At 38.1% G+C, this 20430-nt stretch overlaps 1 protein-coding gene across 2 annotated transcripts in view; it reads left to right on the top strand.

Moving 5' to 3' along the window:
• cdk12 (cyclin dependent kinase 12) overlaps positions 1 to 20430 on the top strand; it is a 49173-nt gene that overhangs the window by 18477 nt on the left and 10266 nt on the right. For both annotated transcript variants that reach the window (XM_067426510.1, XM_067426509.1), the window contains 11 exons: positions 7180 to 7380; positions 8052 to 8191; positions 8379 to 8549; positions 12497 to 12686; positions 14361 to 14417; positions 14576 to 14677; positions 14766 to 14843; positions 14945 to 15061; positions 15551 to 15682; positions 16196 to 16416; positions 18286 to 18708. In XM_067426510.1, the coding sequence (XP_067282611.1) occupies positions 7180 to 7380; positions 8052 to 8191; positions 8379 to 8549; positions 12497 to 12686; positions 14361 to 14417; positions 14576 to 14677; positions 14766 to 14843; positions 14945 to 15061; positions 15551 to 15682; positions 16196 to 16416; positions 18286 to 18708 (1832 nt within the window). The remainder of the gene's footprint in view (positions 1 to 7179; positions 7381 to 8051; positions 8192 to 8378; positions 8550 to 12496; positions 12687 to 14360; positions 14418 to 14575; positions 14678 to 14765; positions 14844 to 14944; positions 15062 to 15550; positions 15683 to 16195; positions 16417 to 18285; positions 18709 to 20430) is intronic.

Below are 20430 nucleotides of genomic sequence, written 5' to 3'. Positions count from 1 at the left end.
TGCGTTATTACCACGTTAACTTTGGCAGCCCTAGTTTGAACATATTGGCTCTTGATTCAGTTTACCTTAGTCCTTGCTTTGATCACGTGAGGTGCTGTTTTGGCCTGTTCCTCAGGTTTTGCATCACGTAGAATATATATATATATATATATATATATATATATATATATATATATATATATATATATATATATATATATATATATATATATATATATATATATATATATATATATATATATAGTTTTTACTTAAAGTGTGTCTGTGTTATCTTTAAAATGAATGACAGTTGCTTTGGACACTTAGCTATAGTAAACTTTAGAGCTGTTACTGCTGATTATTTGGGTAATCGAGTATTCAGGCGATTAATCGAGTTGTTATATATATACAGTATAAAAAAATGAGGCAATAAAGTATCAAAAGCAAGTAATTAAATGGTTTAAAAGTGCCCTAGAATGATTTGAAACTATGTTAAATTGTTCTCCTATATCTACATAGAGGGCATGTGGCTTATTTAAGGCCCTAAATTGTCCAGATACAGTTTGACAGGTCCATTTACAACCCTATAAATTGTCCCTAGAATGTAATGATCTGTTTTTGCCTTATTTGGAAGAGTCATGAATATTAATGTTGAGCTCTGCTCTGATTGGCTTATTTCAGCAGCTCACAGCACACAGCAGTTCAGTTGTTCAGCGAAGCGGCTTGTTGAGTCCTGACCGTCCTGACAGAACACTGACCGACTAAATGACACTTTAAGCAGAACATCTCAAATGGAGATTGATAAAATGCAGCTAACTTGTTTATTGGTGTTTTCAGATCACCCGCGCGCAAGAGAGAGCTTGTGTGCATATGATCGCCAGATTATGCATGTTTAGGTAAAACACCGGATAGTATACGTGTTCTTTTCACAGAGAAGCTCTGATTGGGGGATTTAAATTGAAATTACTGCAATCTGGCAAACTCTTCATTCCCTCAGACAATTTCAGTGATGACTCGTCTTTTTTCGTCAACGATACTGCATGTTTATATAACGTTAGTCACGATGTAGGCTACGCAGTGACTGTGATGTACTCTGAAATACAAGCATGCAAAAACATCATACGCAAGTTCTCAAAAAAAAAAAAAAAAAAAAAAATATATATATATATATATATATATATATTACAAAATGAATAGCCTTGTCAAATGACTATCATTTTAACTTATATGGTGGAAAAGGTGACGTTTGCTGGAAGGATCGAGTGAATGATCTGTAAGCAACATATCTACAGTTGTATTTTGTAATATAAAATAATATTAACCTTTGTCATTAGACACACTATTTAGTTTCGTATGGTACTTGTTGTATCCTATTGTTACTGTGCTAGAATCTTGCGTTATCTAGACGAGGCTGTCTCTCTAAGAAACTTTCAATTTAATAAGAAATTGCTTAAACAGCAAATAAGTGGATAAATAACTACTTACTGCTTGCAGAAATACAGTTGTAATTGCCACTTTCTTCAGTTTAAGACGCTGAGCGAAGCTTGCTTGAAATGGGCCGAACAAACGAGCGATCTTGAATTAAATTGTTTTGATATCCGATTATAAACACCAGCCATGACTGTTGACATTTATCTGTGGGAAGGGTATGAAAAGTCCTCACGTCCCCTGCACAGCCTGGAACATGACATTTGTGTCCATGAGAGCTGCCATTTTTGCTATCCTCGAGTGTCACTTGTTTACTTGCAGTCCCGATGATTCAGCTCGGTCAGTTCCACCTGACAATGAATATGTTTGGACAGATGCAAATATTGGGGGTGTACATATTAATGATCCCCAACGATTGTGTCACAGTTGGCGTTATGTTGACAATCATTTATTTTTCTGTGGTGTTTTTCATGCACGAGGTTTACATATGAAGTAGGAGGCAATGGTGTTTGAGACTCACAGTATGTGATGTCGAGGTACTGAACTCTTATTATTTCACTATGGCAAGGTTAATTCAATTTTTCATTCTAGGGCACCTTTAATAGAACATTACTGTTAAAATACATAATAATCTGCAGAAGGCACCAATGGCCTGGTGTTTACAGCAGATCAAATCATTTTATTCACAGGTTCACTTGATCTTTAATATTTGGCCACTTCTTTACGATACAAATGCTACAGCCACTGTCATTTCTAAAGCAAGAATATGTGGACATAAAAACATGCAAAGTCAGAGCGAGGGTTTAAACTTTTACTTTGAAATTTAGAAACATTACTGTATTCTCCTGTGTTGGCGTAGGTTTATAAATGATTTACCTTACACATCTGATGAAATGGCACACATTATGTTCCCAGATGAGCCCATACCCTCAGCATATGCAGAGACGGAGTTTGAGACACTACACACACATTTAAATGATAACAGTTTATGTAGAGCAGCATTTACTGAGAGCGGTTCCGCTCTGAGGTGCGTGTAACCTACACGCGTGTAAATATATATTAAACCCACAGGGATGATTTGCAGCCATAGTTTGTGAATTAGCAATTCCTCTATGCCATATAATGGTTTTTAAAGGGTTAGTTCACCCAAAAATTAAAATTATTTAATGAATTACTCACCCTCATGTCGTTCGACACCCGTAAGACATTCGTTCACCTTCGGAATACAAATGAAGATATTTTTGTTGAAAGCTGATGGCTGAGAAAGGCTTCAGAAAGGCCTCCATTGGCATTCAGTATATTTCCACTGACCCACTCACAAGACCCATAAAGGCACTAAAGACATCGATACAAAGTCCATCTCACTACAGTGGCTGTACAATAATTTTTCAATGCGACAAACTTATTGTGCACACAAAAATCAAAATAACGACTTTATCCACCAAGTTAATGTGAAGTCGACGCATGCGCGAGAATATGCGCAGCTCCACCGTTCAAATACATGACCCGGAAGAGCGCCGCTATCACGTGAGAGACTGCACGGAAGACAATAACTTGGCAGATAAAGTCATTATTTTGTTTTGTTTTTGCGCACAAAAACTATTCTCGTCGCTTCGTAAAATTATTATACAGCCACTGTAGTGAGATGGACTTTGTATCGATGTCTTTAGTGCCTTTATGGGTCTTGTGAGTGGGTCAGTAGGAATGTACTGAATGCCAATGGAGGCCTTTCTGAAGCCTTTCTCAGCCATCAGCTTTCAACAAAAATATCTTCATTTGTGTTCCGAAGATGAACGAAGGTCTTACGGGTGTCCAACGACGTGAGGGTGAGTAATTAATGAAATCATTTTCATTTTTGTGTGAACTAACCCTTTAAATGATCTTAATACATTTTGCAGTCTTAGAAAACGGTCTAATAATATGGTTCATAGATTCTCGTCCATGGAATGCACCATATCCTGTATTTTTCTGTTTTTTGGATATTTTAAAGTTGAGTACTCGTATTTAATCGCAGAATAATGACAGCCCTATGGCCTGTTGCACAAAGCTGGTTTCAGTTGCTACCCAAGTAAGTTTCAAACTCAGTTTTTTCGGGCTCTAGAAGGAGGATTGGTTTTTATCAGTGTTCACCACCATGGTAACTTACACTACACGGCTAACCGGCTCTGGAGTAGGTTTTATTCTGGGTTAGAGATCACAAACTCAGACTGGACCAATCAGCTGCAAGTAAAACCCACACCCCTGTATCTCCCGTTCCAAATTAAAGCGGTCTTCTGGCAACTTTTGGTGCTAATTATTTATTATATTTATATTTTATGAATTATAATTACTTTTAATTCATATGATATTCTCAATTAATTATATTATTTGACAAGTAGCCATATATACCTATAATTATTAGGCATATTTCTTTGATTCACATCATGCATTGATATAGTCAGATATTCCTTAAAGGGGGGGTGAAATGCTGTTTCATGCATACTGAGCTTTTTACACTGTTAAAGACTTGGATTCCCATCCTAAACATAGTCAAAGTTTCAAAAACTAATGTTGGACGTTTGATGGAGTATTTCTGTGTCAAAAATACTCCTTCCGGTTTCTCACAAGTTTCGGAGAGTTTTTGTAGAGTTTGGGTCTACTTGACGTTAATAGATCGGAAGGTCCTTGTATGGGCCGTACGGGCTCTTCTCCCGGTAGGGTGCGCGCGCGCGTCACTAGCGCGAGAGAGGAAATGCACGCTGTAAACAGTAAACTGCTCTCAGCTGCAGATACAGTCGTCCGTGAACACTAATGTCGGTTGTAGTCCGCGCCGCGCTCCACTTCGTTCCTCCACTTTGACATTAAGGCGACTTCAACGCTTCAGCACAGCATTCCGGGAAGGCAGCGCTGCATTTGAACCGATTTGAACGCAGAAATGCTTCAGTCGCATCGCAAAGTGGATCTCCACACTCTAAGAAGTGTGTTTTTGACGGAGCCGTCCCAGCGATAAAGGTTCGGTCCACCTTTGGAAGCAGCCGGTAAGTAAAAGTGCTTCAAATGTCTCTGCTGTTGCTTATCGTCGCGTATGTAAACATCAGTAAACGACACGATCGCGTGCTTCGTCATTCAAATGCACTAACGGACTTCATTGCTGTTCTATGTAACTTTTAACGTTACACTACTCTGACGTGCAAAACCGTTTTGCTTGCTACTAAGGTTTGGTCGCATACAATAGTCCATAAACCGAATCATGTCATGTTGACTGGCCTCTAAATACAGTACATACCACAGAGACGGACGTCCTGCTGTTGCTGTTTCTATTTCAGCCTCCGAATTAGATTCTGGATCATATCAATTAGCTGAGATAGCGATGGGTTTCTCCACGCTTGAGGACGTCACCGCTTTGCGCATATGTCATTCTTTAGCTCCGCCCACCCGATACGCCTCCAGGCGCTCGTTTTTTTCCGGAAAGACTCGGTACAGCCCATATTTCTTTTACAAATATAATAAAACGAAAGACTTTTCGGAGATATGAAGGATGCAATACTATTCTTTAGGTACTCAAGATTGACATGAGATTGACTGAAACTGAGTGTTTCACCCCCCCTTTAAGCTGCTTTCTCAAACTGTCACTGCAGCAGCAGTGCAGTGTATATTCCTGCCTTGTAAACGCGTTTAATTGCATGATCATTTTCTTTATTCATCTTGCGAGAAGGGACTCAAACGGACACTGTGATTGGCTGTTTGCCGCACGTGTCACACTTTCAGGTGCATGCACTTCAGAGTTAATGGCAAACTCTGCATTAATCCTGAATTGACAGAGAACGTTTATGCCAAGCTTTGAGAGAATGTTGAACTTGATCAGGTTGGATATATCTGGATTTGTCAACTCTAAACCTACTCTGAAGCTTAGAGTTGGTTCAGCTAGCTTCATGCAACAGGCATCTAGTAAACTTTTTTGTTGTCTCCATGTGTGCTCTCATTCACATGATCCAAGTATGCTTGGCCATTTATGTCTTTTTCCCAGATGCACGTGGGCATGTTTGTGCTGTAGAGAGTGTAAGCTGAGAACAAACTGTTATTTTCTGCCGGTGTCTGTTTACACTGAATGCCAATAGCTTTGTTGACAGGTTGTTGTCGCCAAACACACCCACCATTGCACATCCCAGCAAGCATAGCTTATTACTTCTATTTAAATGGGGTGAATATAATTTAGCAGAATATGCCTATTGTAAAAAAAAAAAAAGCTGTAGTTATTGCTTTTTATTTTTGTTCTACTGTAGTATTATCTGCCTACTATTATTATAAGTATTATTATTATACATAGCTATAGGCAATATGGCCAAAAATATCACTTTTTTTCCACATCATTCAATATCAATATTAATTTACCATTAGTGGGGAAGGAAATGCTTTCCCCATATTTGTTAGACCTTTTTGAATGAAGGTAAACTTGTTTGTTCACAATTAAACTGCACAGAGAAGCTACCTAATAATTTAGGCCCCCATGAAATCCATTTTATTTTCCCCTAAATTTTGTATTCTCCATTTAAATTTGGCAATTTTAGCAACTTCAACTTTTAAAATGTAATAAAATGAAATTGTTACAATTAATTTACAACAAAACATGGATTTTTTTCATGTAGCATTTTAGAATGCAAAAATCATTAGTTATACATTTTAGGGATGCACAATATTGGATTTTTGCTAATTTTGAGCCTATTGGAGTCAAAAAATTAAAACTCCTAACGCTTGTATATGTTGTACGCCTTATAAATGTGGTTATATAGATCATATGCAAGATCCAAATTTTGGTCAAAAGTTGTGGAAAAATATGTAGTTACTGTGTTTTACAGAAATATTTAACAAAATATCAATTTTAGTAGTTTGAATGTATTTTCTGACATTTACTACTATAGTGTTATTCCACATTTATCTCTTACTTACAGTTACTGGGTACAGCCCTTACATTTTAAACATTTTGAGGTCTTTTCTTATAAAAATGATCTAAATAATCTATAGTTTTCCCCCTTAGAAATGAATGGTAACTATTAGGGGTGGGCAACATGACCAAAATCTTGTCACAAAATTATTTTTGTCATCAGTTATACATTTTGATATTATTTAAATTTCATAATTCTTGTCTACAATGTCAATGTCACAAAAAACTAATAAGAATAAAAATGTCAGTGAAGTGATAAAATAATAATAAAGAAATAGATCTACCTGAAATAAGAAATACTAGCCTACATAAATTGTATAAAGTAAAATGTATAAGAAAAACACTGCATATCTTCACAGTGTAAATAAAGTGCATTTATTCTTATTAAAATGAGACCATGGTGATTCATGTGATGTTTTGTTTGATTTACATTAATGACACACATGATTGCAGGTTTATTAGGCTGCTGTCACTAAGTCCGAATGCACGGTTCCAATATAGTCTATTACACGTGTGTTTTCTTTTTTTTTAACTGTTTACATTCACTTAAGACTGCGTTTACAAAGGATACTTGCAAAGATGGGCATTTTGGCACTAACTGTATTTAACCGTTCAAGTCTAATAAGGTGGCAAAAAGAGCTCTGTCCTTATGAAAGCAAATGTTTGAGCGCTGTGTGAACAGCACTCTGAGAAAATCTCTTAGACCGCACACACATATAGAGAAATCCCTCCTCTTTCGCTGCTTATCGCTTTTCATCAGTTTAATGACGCTTGTTTTAAACAACAGACAAATGTGATTTGTTTTGGCTGGTGTTTTATTTCTTCTTATTTTTTTGTTCCTCTTTTTTCAGTCCAAAGAAGAGCAGTCTTTCGCATAGGTCATCACGAAAGTACAGGGAGAAGGAGAAAGAAATGGAAAAAGAAGTCAGGACACGCCTTCTCAGTGAGTTGCCCCTCCCTCCGGTTCTTTCTGGAGGAGACCCCTCCCCTCCACAGTCCCCTGCTCGAGTTTCCCCACCGCTTCTGCCGTCAAGCTTCAAGAAGAGACCAAAGTAAGTGTCGCTGTTCATCATTCATTCAGGCCATTTCTCAGGACTATCGGGTGAAATTATTGTTCAGATACTCTACATTACACAATTTTGGGGCCTGTATGATTTTGATGTTGTCTTATGCTCATGAAGGCAGCAACAAAATATTAGTAACAAAATATTTATATAGTGAAATACAATTTAATGTATTTTAAAATTAAATTATTCTGAATTATTCTGAAACAAATCTGAATTTTTAGCATCATTCCTCCAGTCTTCAGTGTCACATGATCCTTCATAAATCAGTCTAACATGATGATTTGCTGCTCAAGAAGCATATATATATATATATATATATATATATATATATATATATATATATATATATATATATATATATATATATATATATATATATATATATATATATATATATATATATATATATATATATATATATAGGTAATTTTTGTACCAGGAACACAAAAGGTGTTACTGAGTTTATAACAAAGCACAAAGGATTAATGCAATCTTGCTGAATAAAGTATTAATGTCTTTTAAAAAAAGAAAAGAAATTGTGGTTAACAACTCCATAAGGTATGACTGCAATCATGGATGCTTGAATTCTTCATTAGGTTTTGGTAAATAGCGGGATGAGGGAAGGTTTTTCTCAAGTGTCTGTGAAATGCGTGCAGGATTTGCTGTCCGAGATATGGAGAGAGGAAGCAGACTCAAACTGACTGGGGAAAGCGCTGTGTGGATAAGTTTGATATCATCGGCATCATTGGAGAAGGAACCTACGGTCAGGTGTACAAAGCAAAAGACAAAGACACAGGTGTGTTGTTTATCTGTAGCTCTGCTTATCTCGGCCCTCCCAGTAATTACACCAATACTTTTTTCCATGACACAAATGCTTGTCTTTATTTTCAACGGGAATGCCTAAATCAACTCTCACTTTCTGTCACGGTGTTTGAAAAGAGAAGATGTGCTGACAGCCTGCTGTTATGTTTTGTTTTCTAAAGGAGAGCTGGTGGCATTGAAGAAGGTGCGATTAGATAATGAAAAGGAGGGTTTCCCCATCACTGCCATCAGAGAGATCAAGATCCTGAGACAACTCAACCATCGCAGCGTGGTCAACATGAAAGAGATCGTCACTGATAAACAAGACGCACTTGACTTCAAAAAGGACAAAGGTTTGTTTATATGCATTTAGATGTTTGCACATTTTGCACGTTCAGGCCTTCAGTTTTGCGACATGGGACATGTTTCATAATAAGCCATTCTCTTCCTCTTACAATTTGTGGCACAAAGGACCTGTTTACTCCTGATTTAAGATGCGCTTTGGTCGATTGGATCACAAGTAGATGATGGCACCTGGTTTACACCTGGTGTTTTAATCCGTCTCTGTCGACTTTCAGCCACTTACCTCCTGATAGCTTTTCAATCTAATGGACAAAATAAACTTGCACAATTTACATATGAACATGCCCGGAGATGATAAATAAACATACGGAGAGCAACAGCTTTCGTTTCTGCTCTGACAGCCGCAATACCACGCCGAACGCTGTGAGTGTGTTAGAATCAGGAATGGCGAGAGAACATTGTGCTTGGTACCTTTCTTGTCTTTAAACCAAAATTGCAGCTTCAGCCGACAAAGTTTAAATCCCGTTTGGCTAGCGTGCTTCCCATAATTTTTAGGCGGTCTTTTGTGGCTGTTTGAGCACTTTCGGCCTCATGAGTGTTTACACTACAAAAGCAATTCAATCTAATGTGTTTCCGACTACGTCTAGAACCGGGTGGCCGCAGAGCCTTAAAAAGTGTCCGAAGGTCTTAAATACAGATTCGGTAGGTCTTAAATATTTTTGGTCACATTATTGCTACAATTTCTCAAGTCTGATGGACTCAATGTCTGTTTACGATCATTGGACACACCGAAGATTTTTTCCCACGATAGTTACTGCATTATCAGAATACAGGTCAAACTACAGCTAGCCTTCCTGGCTAGTTTAAAATAGGTAAATGCAAGTTTACTGAAAAATGGCTCTCAAATAAAGAGTTCACATGCAGTGCACAATGGGCATAAAGGTGGTGTAATCGCACATCAACGGCTTTTTTGAAGGGGCAAGTGAAAGAGAATTTGACTTGCCTGACTATAGTACTTGCCTGAATAGCCTGATTAAAACTTGCCAGAAAATAACCAGTGAAGCATCGAAACTCGAGAATGATTCCGATTGTGATTTTGTTACATTCAGTGTAAACAACAATTGATAATGGATAGTGTTCTGCTAACGCTGTTGAGGCTCACGCTGCCTGCCTTTTTGTGAGACTTTTAGTGGAGAAATCAAAAGGAATGAGCGTAACAACACACATAAAGGCCCTCATTTATCAATCTTGTGTAGAAACAGGTGTATATGTAAGATTATGCTTACACTCCTCTCATTGCCTGATTTATGAAGCTGTGCGCACCTCTGCAATCCAGGTGTACGCAATACATGCTCTTGATAAATGCCGCGGCTGAAAACGATCGTCATTAGAATAACACGCTCTTATATATTCAAGTCTCCGACGCGCTCATTTTACGCCATGGACACACGTAAGACGGCAAAGAAGTGAAACTTCTCCTACGTGGAGATCGAGACATCACCAGGGAAGTGGAAAAAAACTAAATTGTTTTGTTTGGGAGTTTAAAGAGTGGGATTAAAGGCACCCACAAAAACTAAATATCGACCCAAATTACGAGAGCTGTTAATAGTGTGGGGGTTGAGAAGCACAATCCAGCAGTTTAAAGCTGTTTGGATGAGAAATGACCTATCACAATGCATTATTTTACAGCACGTGTTTTGAAACTATTAGTATTTAATTTCGTATCACGGCACATGTATTGGGGTGTACAAGATGATGATGTGATGTGGAGTACCATTCATTCACATTAATAATTGCATAACAATTTGTAAGATTCTTCTTATTATTATGATTTTTATTATTAATGACGCTTATTGTTATTTAGAAGAAGAATGTTGTTATTATTTATTTTATTATTATTTAAAAGAAGAAGAATGTCATTTTTATTATTTTGTCAGTCTGAATTATTTTCAGTCCCAGTCTGTGTGCAGCTGCCGGGCGCACAGGCTCGCAACTGGAGGAATACACATGCCCAAAAAATATAATGCTGTGGTATAGTCACACAAATTAAACATTGAAGTCCATGTTGCACAAAAATAAGCACTGAAGTTTATAATTACTTTGCTTCTTTTTTTTACAGTGGGTCATAAAATAGCATATCTTTGTCAAGTGTGTTTTGTGGTGTTAGGAATTGTTTTTCTGCGCATTTTCGCACTAACTCAAAACGTGCGTACACCACCTCCTGAGCTGCCGTAGGATTTGGACCAACGTCCATATTGATAAATCTCAAAGTCACCGTGGTTTTGGGTGTACGCAAGGTGAACGCTGGAAATTTGGTGTATGCACTTCTGATAAATGAATGCCAAAGAAACTCGCAGAGAAAACATAATGAGGTAAACATTCGAAATTATAGTTAAAAGGTTAGTTCACCCAAAAATTAAAATTCTGTCATTAATTACTCACCCTCATATCGTTCAACACCCGTAAGACCTCCTTTCATCTTCGGAATACAAATTAAGGTGTTTTTGTTGAAATCCGATGGCTCAGAAAGGCCTTCATTGACACCAATGTCATTTCCTCTCTCAAGACCCATAAAGGCACTAAAGACGTCGTTACAAAGCCCATCTCACTACAGCGGCTCTACAATCAAAAGTCACGCCAAAGTCACGTGATTTCAGCGGTTTGGCAGTTTGACAAGTGATCCGAATCATGAATCGATTCACTGATTCATAACGGTTTGAAGCTTTATTTTGAAATCGGCCCACGTAACTCGTTATATAGTTGTTTTTTTTGCGCACAAAAGCTATTCTCGTCGCTTCATAAAATTATTGTAGAATCACTGTAGTGAGATGGGCTTTGTAACGACATCTTTAGTGCCTTTATGGGTCTTGAGACATGAAATGACATTGGTGTCATAGAGGCTTTTCTGAGCCATCGGATTTATCAGAAATATCTTTATTATAAATATCTGAAGATGAATGGAGGTCCTTATGGGTGTCACACGACATGAGGGTGAGTAATTAATAACAGAATTTTTTATTTTTGGGTGAACTAACCCTTTAAGTAACATAACGAGGGAGGAGGCATTTTGCTGAATTGCTCACAATTGCAAATGTTATATTTGATTTTAGTTCAGTAAACAAGTAGCTACTACCATTTTAGACACAATATTGACTCTTTGGTTCGATTTCACCAACGAAAATAGTTCCAAAAAAAGATCACAGCAGAACTAATGTGTAGCTCAAAACACACAGGTTTTTTACTGAATGATTCCACGTTTTTAAATTCAACCGATGACACACTCATTAAGTGAATTACTGCCACCTACCTAGTCCTGTCTTACTGGCAAAGTTCTGGTGAGATCACTGCAGGTTAGGTATTGTTGGTTTATAATCTTATACAGGGTTTTTCCTGCATATAGATTTACGAGACGGCCGCCTTCGTCTGTCGACAAAACTCAGACAGGCAGAAAATAGCTCAGATTAAGCCTGTCGTGATAATCAGAAATGTATCATCACATGATCCTTCAGGAATCACTCTTATATTTTGATTTGCTGGTACAAAGTCATCGAAAGCCATTCCATAGCTGAATTACCGCTCTCTCTTTTTGATCGTACATGTGTTTGCATCCCTGTATGTAAAAGTCGAAGGGTAAAAGAACACTGATCTTGGTGATGCAGTGCTTTTGTGGGGATTTTTGAGTATGCGATATTGTCTACTGATATGAAGAGTATTTAATAGACATTTAATTTAATGCTAAATCACTGAAGTAACCCTTTTAACCCTAAAATCTTAAATTTTACTTTGTTAATAACTGTAGACACCCTGATAGAAGTGGTTGAAAGTCGACAAGCTCAACTTTATAGACCCCGTTTGCACCTTTAATTATTGTAGAACAAAACCAGGTGTAAAAGGGCCAATTAATTTTTATATAGGTGATAGGAAACATCTGTTCAGACTTCCCAGAAACCTCCTTATCATTTTCTAAGCCTTTAACCTGTGTATTGTTGTGCATTAGGTGCGTTTTACCTGGTGTTTGAGTACATGGACCATGACCTGATGGGGCTGCTGGAATCAGGACTGGTGTCTTTCTCCCATGAGCATGTGCAGAGTTTCATGCGTCAGCTGATGGAGGGATTAGATTATTGCCACAAGAAGAACTTTCTACACAGAGACATCAAGTGTTCCAATATCCTGCTAAACAACAGGTACTAGCCTATGTTTTTAAGCATGGCATGAAGACGGTCTGCCAACATTGTCGGAGTGATTTACATGTTCTTTATTCAGTTACGCTGCTGTTCAAAAGTTTGGTGTTGGTACGATAAAAAAAAAAAAAAAAAAAAAATATTTATTTAGTCAGGATGCATTAAATTGGTCAAAAGTGACAGTTACAACATAATATCTCAAAAGATTATTATTTATTTATAATAAAAGTTTGAACAGTAATATGCATGATATGAGTTTTGCATCAATTTTGCTTTCTTACCTAACCTTGCACTTTGAAATAAATTCACAAGTAGTGAATCTCCTTCAATTAAATGGACTCCACAAGAGCCCTGGAGGTGTGCTGTGGTGTCTGGCACCAAGATGTTAGCAGCAGATTCTTTAAGTCCTGTAAGTTCTGAATCGTGGTTCGTCAGTTCACCACTGTTCCTTCCTTGGAGCACTTTTGATAGATACTGACCACTGCAGACCGGGAACACCCCACAAGAGCTGCAGTTTTGGAGATGCTCTGACCCAATCGTCTAGCCTTCGCAATTTGGCCCTTTTCAAACTAGCTCAAATCCTTACACTTGCCCATTTTTCCTGCTTCTAACTAGGGGTTGAGCATCTTCAGATTTTTTTAAAGTCAACATTTACGTGATAAAAGTCGAGTCAAATAGTCGCTGATGACGTCATTAATGAACAAATAACCCTGAACCTCGAGCTGAGACACACACACACACACAGGTTTTCTTGTGCACAGGACAGCTGTGGCATATGACACAGCGCTGCCCATAAGGTTATTGCTCCTACATAACAGCGTTTGTTTATCAGTCCTTTTGTTATTGAGTGTTTATATTTCTAACAGATTTCTCCAGTAAAGATTAGGCTACATTTTTATGAATGCAGTAGTAAGAGTGTGTGTGTGTGTGTGTGTGTGTGTGTGTGTGTGTGTGTGTGTGTGTGTGTGTGTGTGTGTGTGTGTGTGTGTGTGTGTGTGTGTGTGTGTGTGTGTGAATTAATTCTACCAGTCAGCATCACTCTATTAATAGTGAAGCTGTGTGTTTGTTTAACAAGAAATATATAATAGAATTTTTCATTTTAATAAGCTATTTTATTGATAAATCACAGTATTCTGCGCTACCGAGTGATTCTCTGTGGGGCGCGCACGTGATGTGTGAGCTATGTGTGCGCGTTACAATGTATGCAGTATGCATTAGTTTAGATTAACTTCTGTGTATAATAAGCTGTTTAAAACTTGCACCTGATCAATTTGAGCATCCAGATGGCATAATCAAACTTGTTTTGTGGGGAGCTCTCTGAGTATGCATTTATTTGTTATTTTAATTGTTGAAAACAGAGCGTGCGTGTCAGGAAATGGCATATCCTGTTGTGTCCTCTATAAGCCAGCGACTGTCGACGTCAAGCTTAAAGCGTCCTGGCAGAGCATTAAAGTCGATTAGTCTGTGCAACCCATACTTCTAACACATCAACTTTGAGGACAAAATGTTCACGTGCTGCCTAATACATCCCACCCACTAACAGGTGCTGTGATGAAGAGATAATCAGTTATTCACTTCACCTGTAATAATGTTATATTTCATAATGTTATGCCTGATCAGTGTATATTGTACAAGTTTTAGGGGTTTTAGAAATTGCATCCATTTTTTTCCCCACAGTGGTCAGATCAAGCTTGCAGATTTTGGTTTGGCTCGTCTCTATAACTCTGAGGAAAGGTAAGTGTGTGTTAGGGGTTTCTTCCATCTCTTACTGCAGGCTGTGCTAAACAGCTTTAAGTTCAGCTCTAAAGTTTCATGTGATTTCAAAATCAGTAAATATATGATTGATACTGAATAGCTCTGGTGAATAATTCTAACTTCATGGTCATTCCCAGTCGGCCATACACTAATAAGGTGATCACTCTGTGGTACCGCCCACCTGAGTTGCTACTGGGGGAGGAGAGATACTCGCCTGCTATTGATGTCTGGAGTTGCGGGTAAGACGTCTCGTCTGTTTTCCATCTCACCACATTTACACACCATCTGCTGTTAATGTTATAATGTTGTTTTTGTTGTTGTGTATAGGTGTATTTTGGGAGAACTCTTCACTAAGAAGCCAATTTTCCAGGCCAACCAAGAGCTTCTACAGCTTGAGCTGATCAGGTATGATGCTTGCAATCTCTGAATGTGTGTGTGTGTGTAGCTCTAATGCTGAAGGAGGGGAAATGCGGTTACACACCAGTGTTGTCTTTTGTCTTGGTCAGTCGTTTGTGTGGTAGTCCGTGTCCTGCTGCTTGGCCAGATGTAATTAAGCTGCCGTACTTCAATACCATGAGACCCAAGAAACAGTACAGACGACGCTTACGAGAGGAATTCTCCTTGTAAGTTCAACCTGCACTTCCATTTATTCTCTGACGGTTATTAATGTTTCTAAAAGAAGTCTCCCTTTCTCACCAAGACTGCATTTATTTGATCAAAAATATGGTAAAAATGTGATCAAAGCTGAATTTTCAGCATCATTACTCCAATTTTGAAAAAAAAAATTGTTTTTGTTTTTTAATGAATTAAAAGTTCAAATGAAAATAAAATAAATTAAATCAAGAATTTATTTGAAATGGTAAACGCATTCATGTTACAAAAAATACTTTATGAATCAATTTTATGAATTTTTGCTAAATAAAAGTATAATTTCTTTAATTTCTAAAAGTATAAAATCTCAATGAAAATGACTAAACGCTGTATTCTTGCCAAGTTGGCGATATCACTTCGTAAAGAAAGACTATGCACCGATAGACTTAAACGTGTCATCGTTTTTGCTGTTGTAATTTTTACACGGTACTTAAATTTATAAACCAAATGTCTTTTTATAGTTTGCCCTCCTCTGCTCTTGAACTGCTGGACCACATGTTGACGTTGGACCCTTCGAGACGCTGCACGGCCGAACAGGCCCTAGCCAGCCAGTTTCTGTATGATGTGGAGCCCAACAAGATGCCGCCACCTGAGTCAGTGCACACACAAACGCCCATCTTCTGTGATTTAAATGTTACTTTGTGAAAGGGATAGTTCACCCAAAAATGAAAATTGTCATAAATTCAAACAGGTTTTTGAACAACTTGAGGGTGAGTAAATACATTTTTCTGCTGAACATAACGATATTTTAAAGAATGAACAGAACAGTTGATGGCCACCATTGACTTCCATAGTATTTTTTTTCCTTACTATGGAAGTCGGTGCTACCCCACAACATCCAAAAAAAGTAAATGATGACAGAATTGTAATTTTTTGTGTGAACTATCCCTTTAATGACACTTTGTTTATGGAACAAAATGCAGTGTCCATAATGTAAGTAAGGTCACAGACGCCACCAAAAGAGCTGAGCTTTGTTTTAATACTGTTGCAATTAAATGTTGGCTATTTAATATATAATGTGTCTTATCTGTGTAAAAATGATTGTATGAAAGTTTGTACTTAAACATTCGTAACAGTGTTTGGTAATTTTCTGGCCTTTCTTTTAGTTTGCCTCATTGGCAAGACTGTCATGAGCTCTGGAGCAAGAAGCGGCGGAGACAGAGGCAAAGCGGAGTGTCTGAGGATATCCCTGTTGCCAAAGTTCCCAGAAAGGAACCAGCTGGAGCTTCAGGAGGGGAGAACAGCCGCCCGCCACCGAGCCCACCCCCACCTCCGCCCCCTTCTGCACATCCTGCACCGGCAAACATCACAGCCAATGAGCTGGAAGGTGGGCCATGAGTTGACAGGAATTTTTTGAGTTCTCTTCAGCTGAAAATTACAGGCAGGTAGTTAGAGGAGCTAAACTACTCAGGTAGGTAGATCTCTAGGAGTGGGACAGTGACCGGGTTTAAACTTCGATCAGACACATGGTCATACAAGTTAGGCATTTTCTAAGGTGAATACGGCTTAACAGAGGAATTTGCCCTCATTGCATATTTCAGGGGTTTTCAGTCCTGTACTTGGGGATCAATCAGTTGTAGAGGTGTAACAGATCACAGTTGATCCGTATGGACCACGACCCATGGTTCGCCACGGTTTTTATTGCAATTTTTTTTTTTACTTGCGAATTAATCTTAATTGTTTAGCGATCGCAAAGTAAAAGACAGTTTTTCTGCCAGCAGTCATGTGTTCTCGTGAACAGGGCTTGGTAATCAGTCTACAATGGCTATCGGAGGAGCAGAAGAAGCGGTCCAGTGATCGTTCCCGCACTATTTTTTGCTGCGCTGGACACGCTGAATTAAAGTGACAGCGCATTGTCCGCATTAAAACAAACGTGTATCGGTGCGAAAATCTAGTAATTCAGGGGTGGAAAAAACTTTATTTAACTTTAAATAACTTTATAAAAAGTTATTTATGACCTGCAGGATTTCTTATGAAAAGATTTTTTAAAAACGATAGAAAAGACGAGAGTTGGCTGTTTTTGTCTATTGTAAATTCGAATTTAAAATTTGTTTGTTATTTTAACATAGTCTTGCCATTGTTTAAATGTAGGCTAGTGCGTTTAAACATGATATCTGTAAAAGAGTGTATAGGCCTACAAAGAGAATCGCAATGCTGACAAGCCATGTTTAGTAACAACTTTTGGATTATAAAAAGAAAACATGTTGTGTGAAACGGGCATGAGAGGTCTTCACTCTCTCTCTCTGCTGAGAATGTGGACATCCTAATCTTTAAAAAAAAAAAAATAAGTTCAGTTGTTTTTCACGTTACACTTTAACAACTGAGTACAAATAGATCTCTTCAGTTGGTTATTTATTCAATTTTTTGTTAAAACCAAAACCATATAAGTTATTTTATCAACACCAATAGTTCCTTGTTAACCTATTAACTATAGGTTATGTTAACACCAAAAGTTTTCATGTAATAAATGGAAAGCAAATAAAAATGGTCCCCCTGTTTTTCTAGGTCTGAAAAATGATCCAATCCATGACTTGTGATCCGTAATGTGATCCGAACCGTGAGTTTTGTGATCCGTTACACCACTAATCATTTGGGTACATGGAGCTCTCACCCCATGAGCTTATTATCTGAATAATAAAGACGACATACAAAATGTGTCCCAGGACTAGGACTAAAAACCTGGTCAACAAATTGTCAATAAATGCTTTTCAGTTTAAGGTTTCTTGAACAAGAATAGTCAATGAAATCTCACTAACATACTTGGTTACTTTACCCATTTTTTAATAAAAGCCTCTTTGCAAAGTTGGCAGTAGATGGACCCTTTTCACAGACTAAAGACTCGCCTTAAGTTATTAACATGGTAAATTTGACTACATATGTTTATAAATCATCAGCTTTTCCTTTGCTATTTGGGCAAATGGGAAAGCAAAAAATATATATTTTTTGTGGTTTCCCTTCACAACTATAGAAGTTTGACGACTTCTGTTTCTGAGAACCTGGAAGTGTGAAAAGTGTCCATTTGTGATTGGTTTAATATCCTTTTCTGGTGTTTTTGGCATAATGCTCTCTCTCCAGCTTCCTCGTTGCTTCAAACCTGGGCAGGCCAAGTTGCTGAATACCGCGATATGTAAATGGAAGGCGAAGAACATTCTGTTTTCAATAAATGGCAATCAAATGTAACTGTTTCTATGCACAGGTTTGGGAGCCGCAACGGAGCAGTTGAACCAGACTGAGCTGGCGGTGCTGCTGAACCTGCTCCAGGGCCAAACAGACAATCTAACCATCCCGCAGATGGCGGAGTATCTCCGCAACAGCTCCTCTGAAGCCTCCACGTCAGTGCTCTCCAGCACGCCTGCCGCCCCCTCCACCCCTGAACCGGACGCCGCGCAGCAGCTCGAGCTGCTTAGCCAGCTCTCCACCCTAATCCAGTCCTCTAGTGTCCCGCAGCCGTCAGAAGTCCCGCAGGAAGACCAGACCGGCCTGCTCGCGCTCCTCTTAGAGCAGCTGATAAAGGCCCCGGCAACAGGGGCGGAGCGGGCGGACGAAAGCAACGGGGTCCGGTCAGACGAGGGCGCGTCGCGAGGCGGCTCCGCTTCTGTCATGGGCGGCGATCGCGAGGGCAAGTGTTAGTTAAGTTTATGGGGATGGGGCCTGAGTAGTCGAATGCTGTGATTGGCCACAGCTAAAAAGACGTGGTATGGAATGTCTCAATAGCGTGCTGGTTATGTGGGACCCACCCGCATCAAAGAAACGCTACGCTTTTCTTGCAGAGATGTCTTTTTTTGTTGTTGTTGTTGTTGTTGTTTTCTTTCTCAAATCTTACATTTAATTAGTTGGAAGACTGCAAGCTAACGAATAGAGAAATAAATTGTCATGCATTTTTGAAAATCCAGATGTTTATTTTCTGTTTTCGTGAACTTCCTCTCAGTTTTACAGTCTTGCAGTATTTAGCTTTATTTTCATAGCAACAAAACCCCCAGAGCGCTGTCTGCGTGTCGTTCATTCACACCGAGCCGGCGCCCAGCAGACTTTTTGTGTGCGAAAACATGCTCACAGACAGAATGTAGGAGTTCTTCATCTATTGACACACACACCGCAAGTCCTTGAGAGATGGTTACAGTGTTTGCGTTAAAGTCTGTCACTTTTAAATCCAGATAAAACAGTCCTGAAATAAAGAGCCGTTTTGGACACATCTCTACTTATGTGTCTCTGTTCTAGTACCCTCAGAAAACAACACTTAACTGGAGTAAGCGAAGTAACATTTCCGACCGCTGGCTTGCACACACCATTGTGCCTCTCATACTGAATTGGTTTAACACAGTCGATCTTAAAATCCTGTCAAGAACTTGCCTGTCATATTTCACCCTAAAATTGAACATTTATATTTTGCATAAAGAAAATATGTACTTTGGGTTGTGATGTTATTCTCATGACAATTCCGAGCATATCCCATTCATTTTTAATTACTGTAATAAAAAAAAAAATGCATAACGTTAATGCAAATATATAATACAAATTATAATAAAATAAAAATATTTAATTAGTAATAACAAGTATAATAAAACAAAATATACAATACAAATGTATACAATAAAATTACGTCTTACAATTTATAAAAATGACATGTTTTTTTAATTAATGATTTATTCTATATATATATATATATATAGTATGTTTGTGCTAACAAATCGATTGATTGCATCTAACATGAAAGTTTTACACTGTGTGTGTATATTTATATAACGTGTGTGTGTGTATTTATAAACACACACACCCACACTTACATTGGATGTGATTAATCGCGATTAATTGATTTGACAGCATTAAAATATAAACCCAGCTCATGTATGTATATTGAGAAAAATGTACATGACAAAAAACTGAAACATCTTGATGTGTTATGGTAATGAGAGACAGGAAATGTGGTTAATTGATTTTTTTTAATATGAATTGAATTCAGTTTTATTTGAATTTATGATGATCTCGTCACAGGCAATACATCTTGCCGGTCTTTTTTTTCATGCAAAATATAACGAAATCCTTTGTTGATTGTTTGGGTGAAATTACGAAACATATTCTTGGCACATTTTCTAAGATGCATCCCTTTATCTGTGACCGACACTGGTTCTCATCTAAGAGAGAGGTTTCCTTTGCCGATGTAATCCGGCTTAATGAAGTCTAGTAAAGATCGGCTGACCTTGTCCTGCCACATGAAACCCTCCACAGCTCACTCGCTTTTTGTCTTCACTCAGTTCCTCATTGGTCGATTTCTTTTCTCTCTGCCCTTCTTCCTCTATCACATGGTCTTTGGGTTTTAATCTGTGAATACACAGGAGTACAC

Source organism: Pseudorasbora parva, chromosome 19, assembly GCF_024679245.1.
Source record: "Pseudorasbora parva isolate DD20220531a chromosome 19, ASM2467924v1, whole genome shotgun sequence".
Taxonomy (NCBI): Eukaryota; Metazoa; Chordata; class Actinopteri; order Cypriniformes; family Gobionidae; genus Pseudorasbora; species Pseudorasbora parva.
The sequence above is the reverse complement of the archived record's forward strand: the minus strand, read 5'-3'. Positions and strand labels throughout refer to the sequence as shown.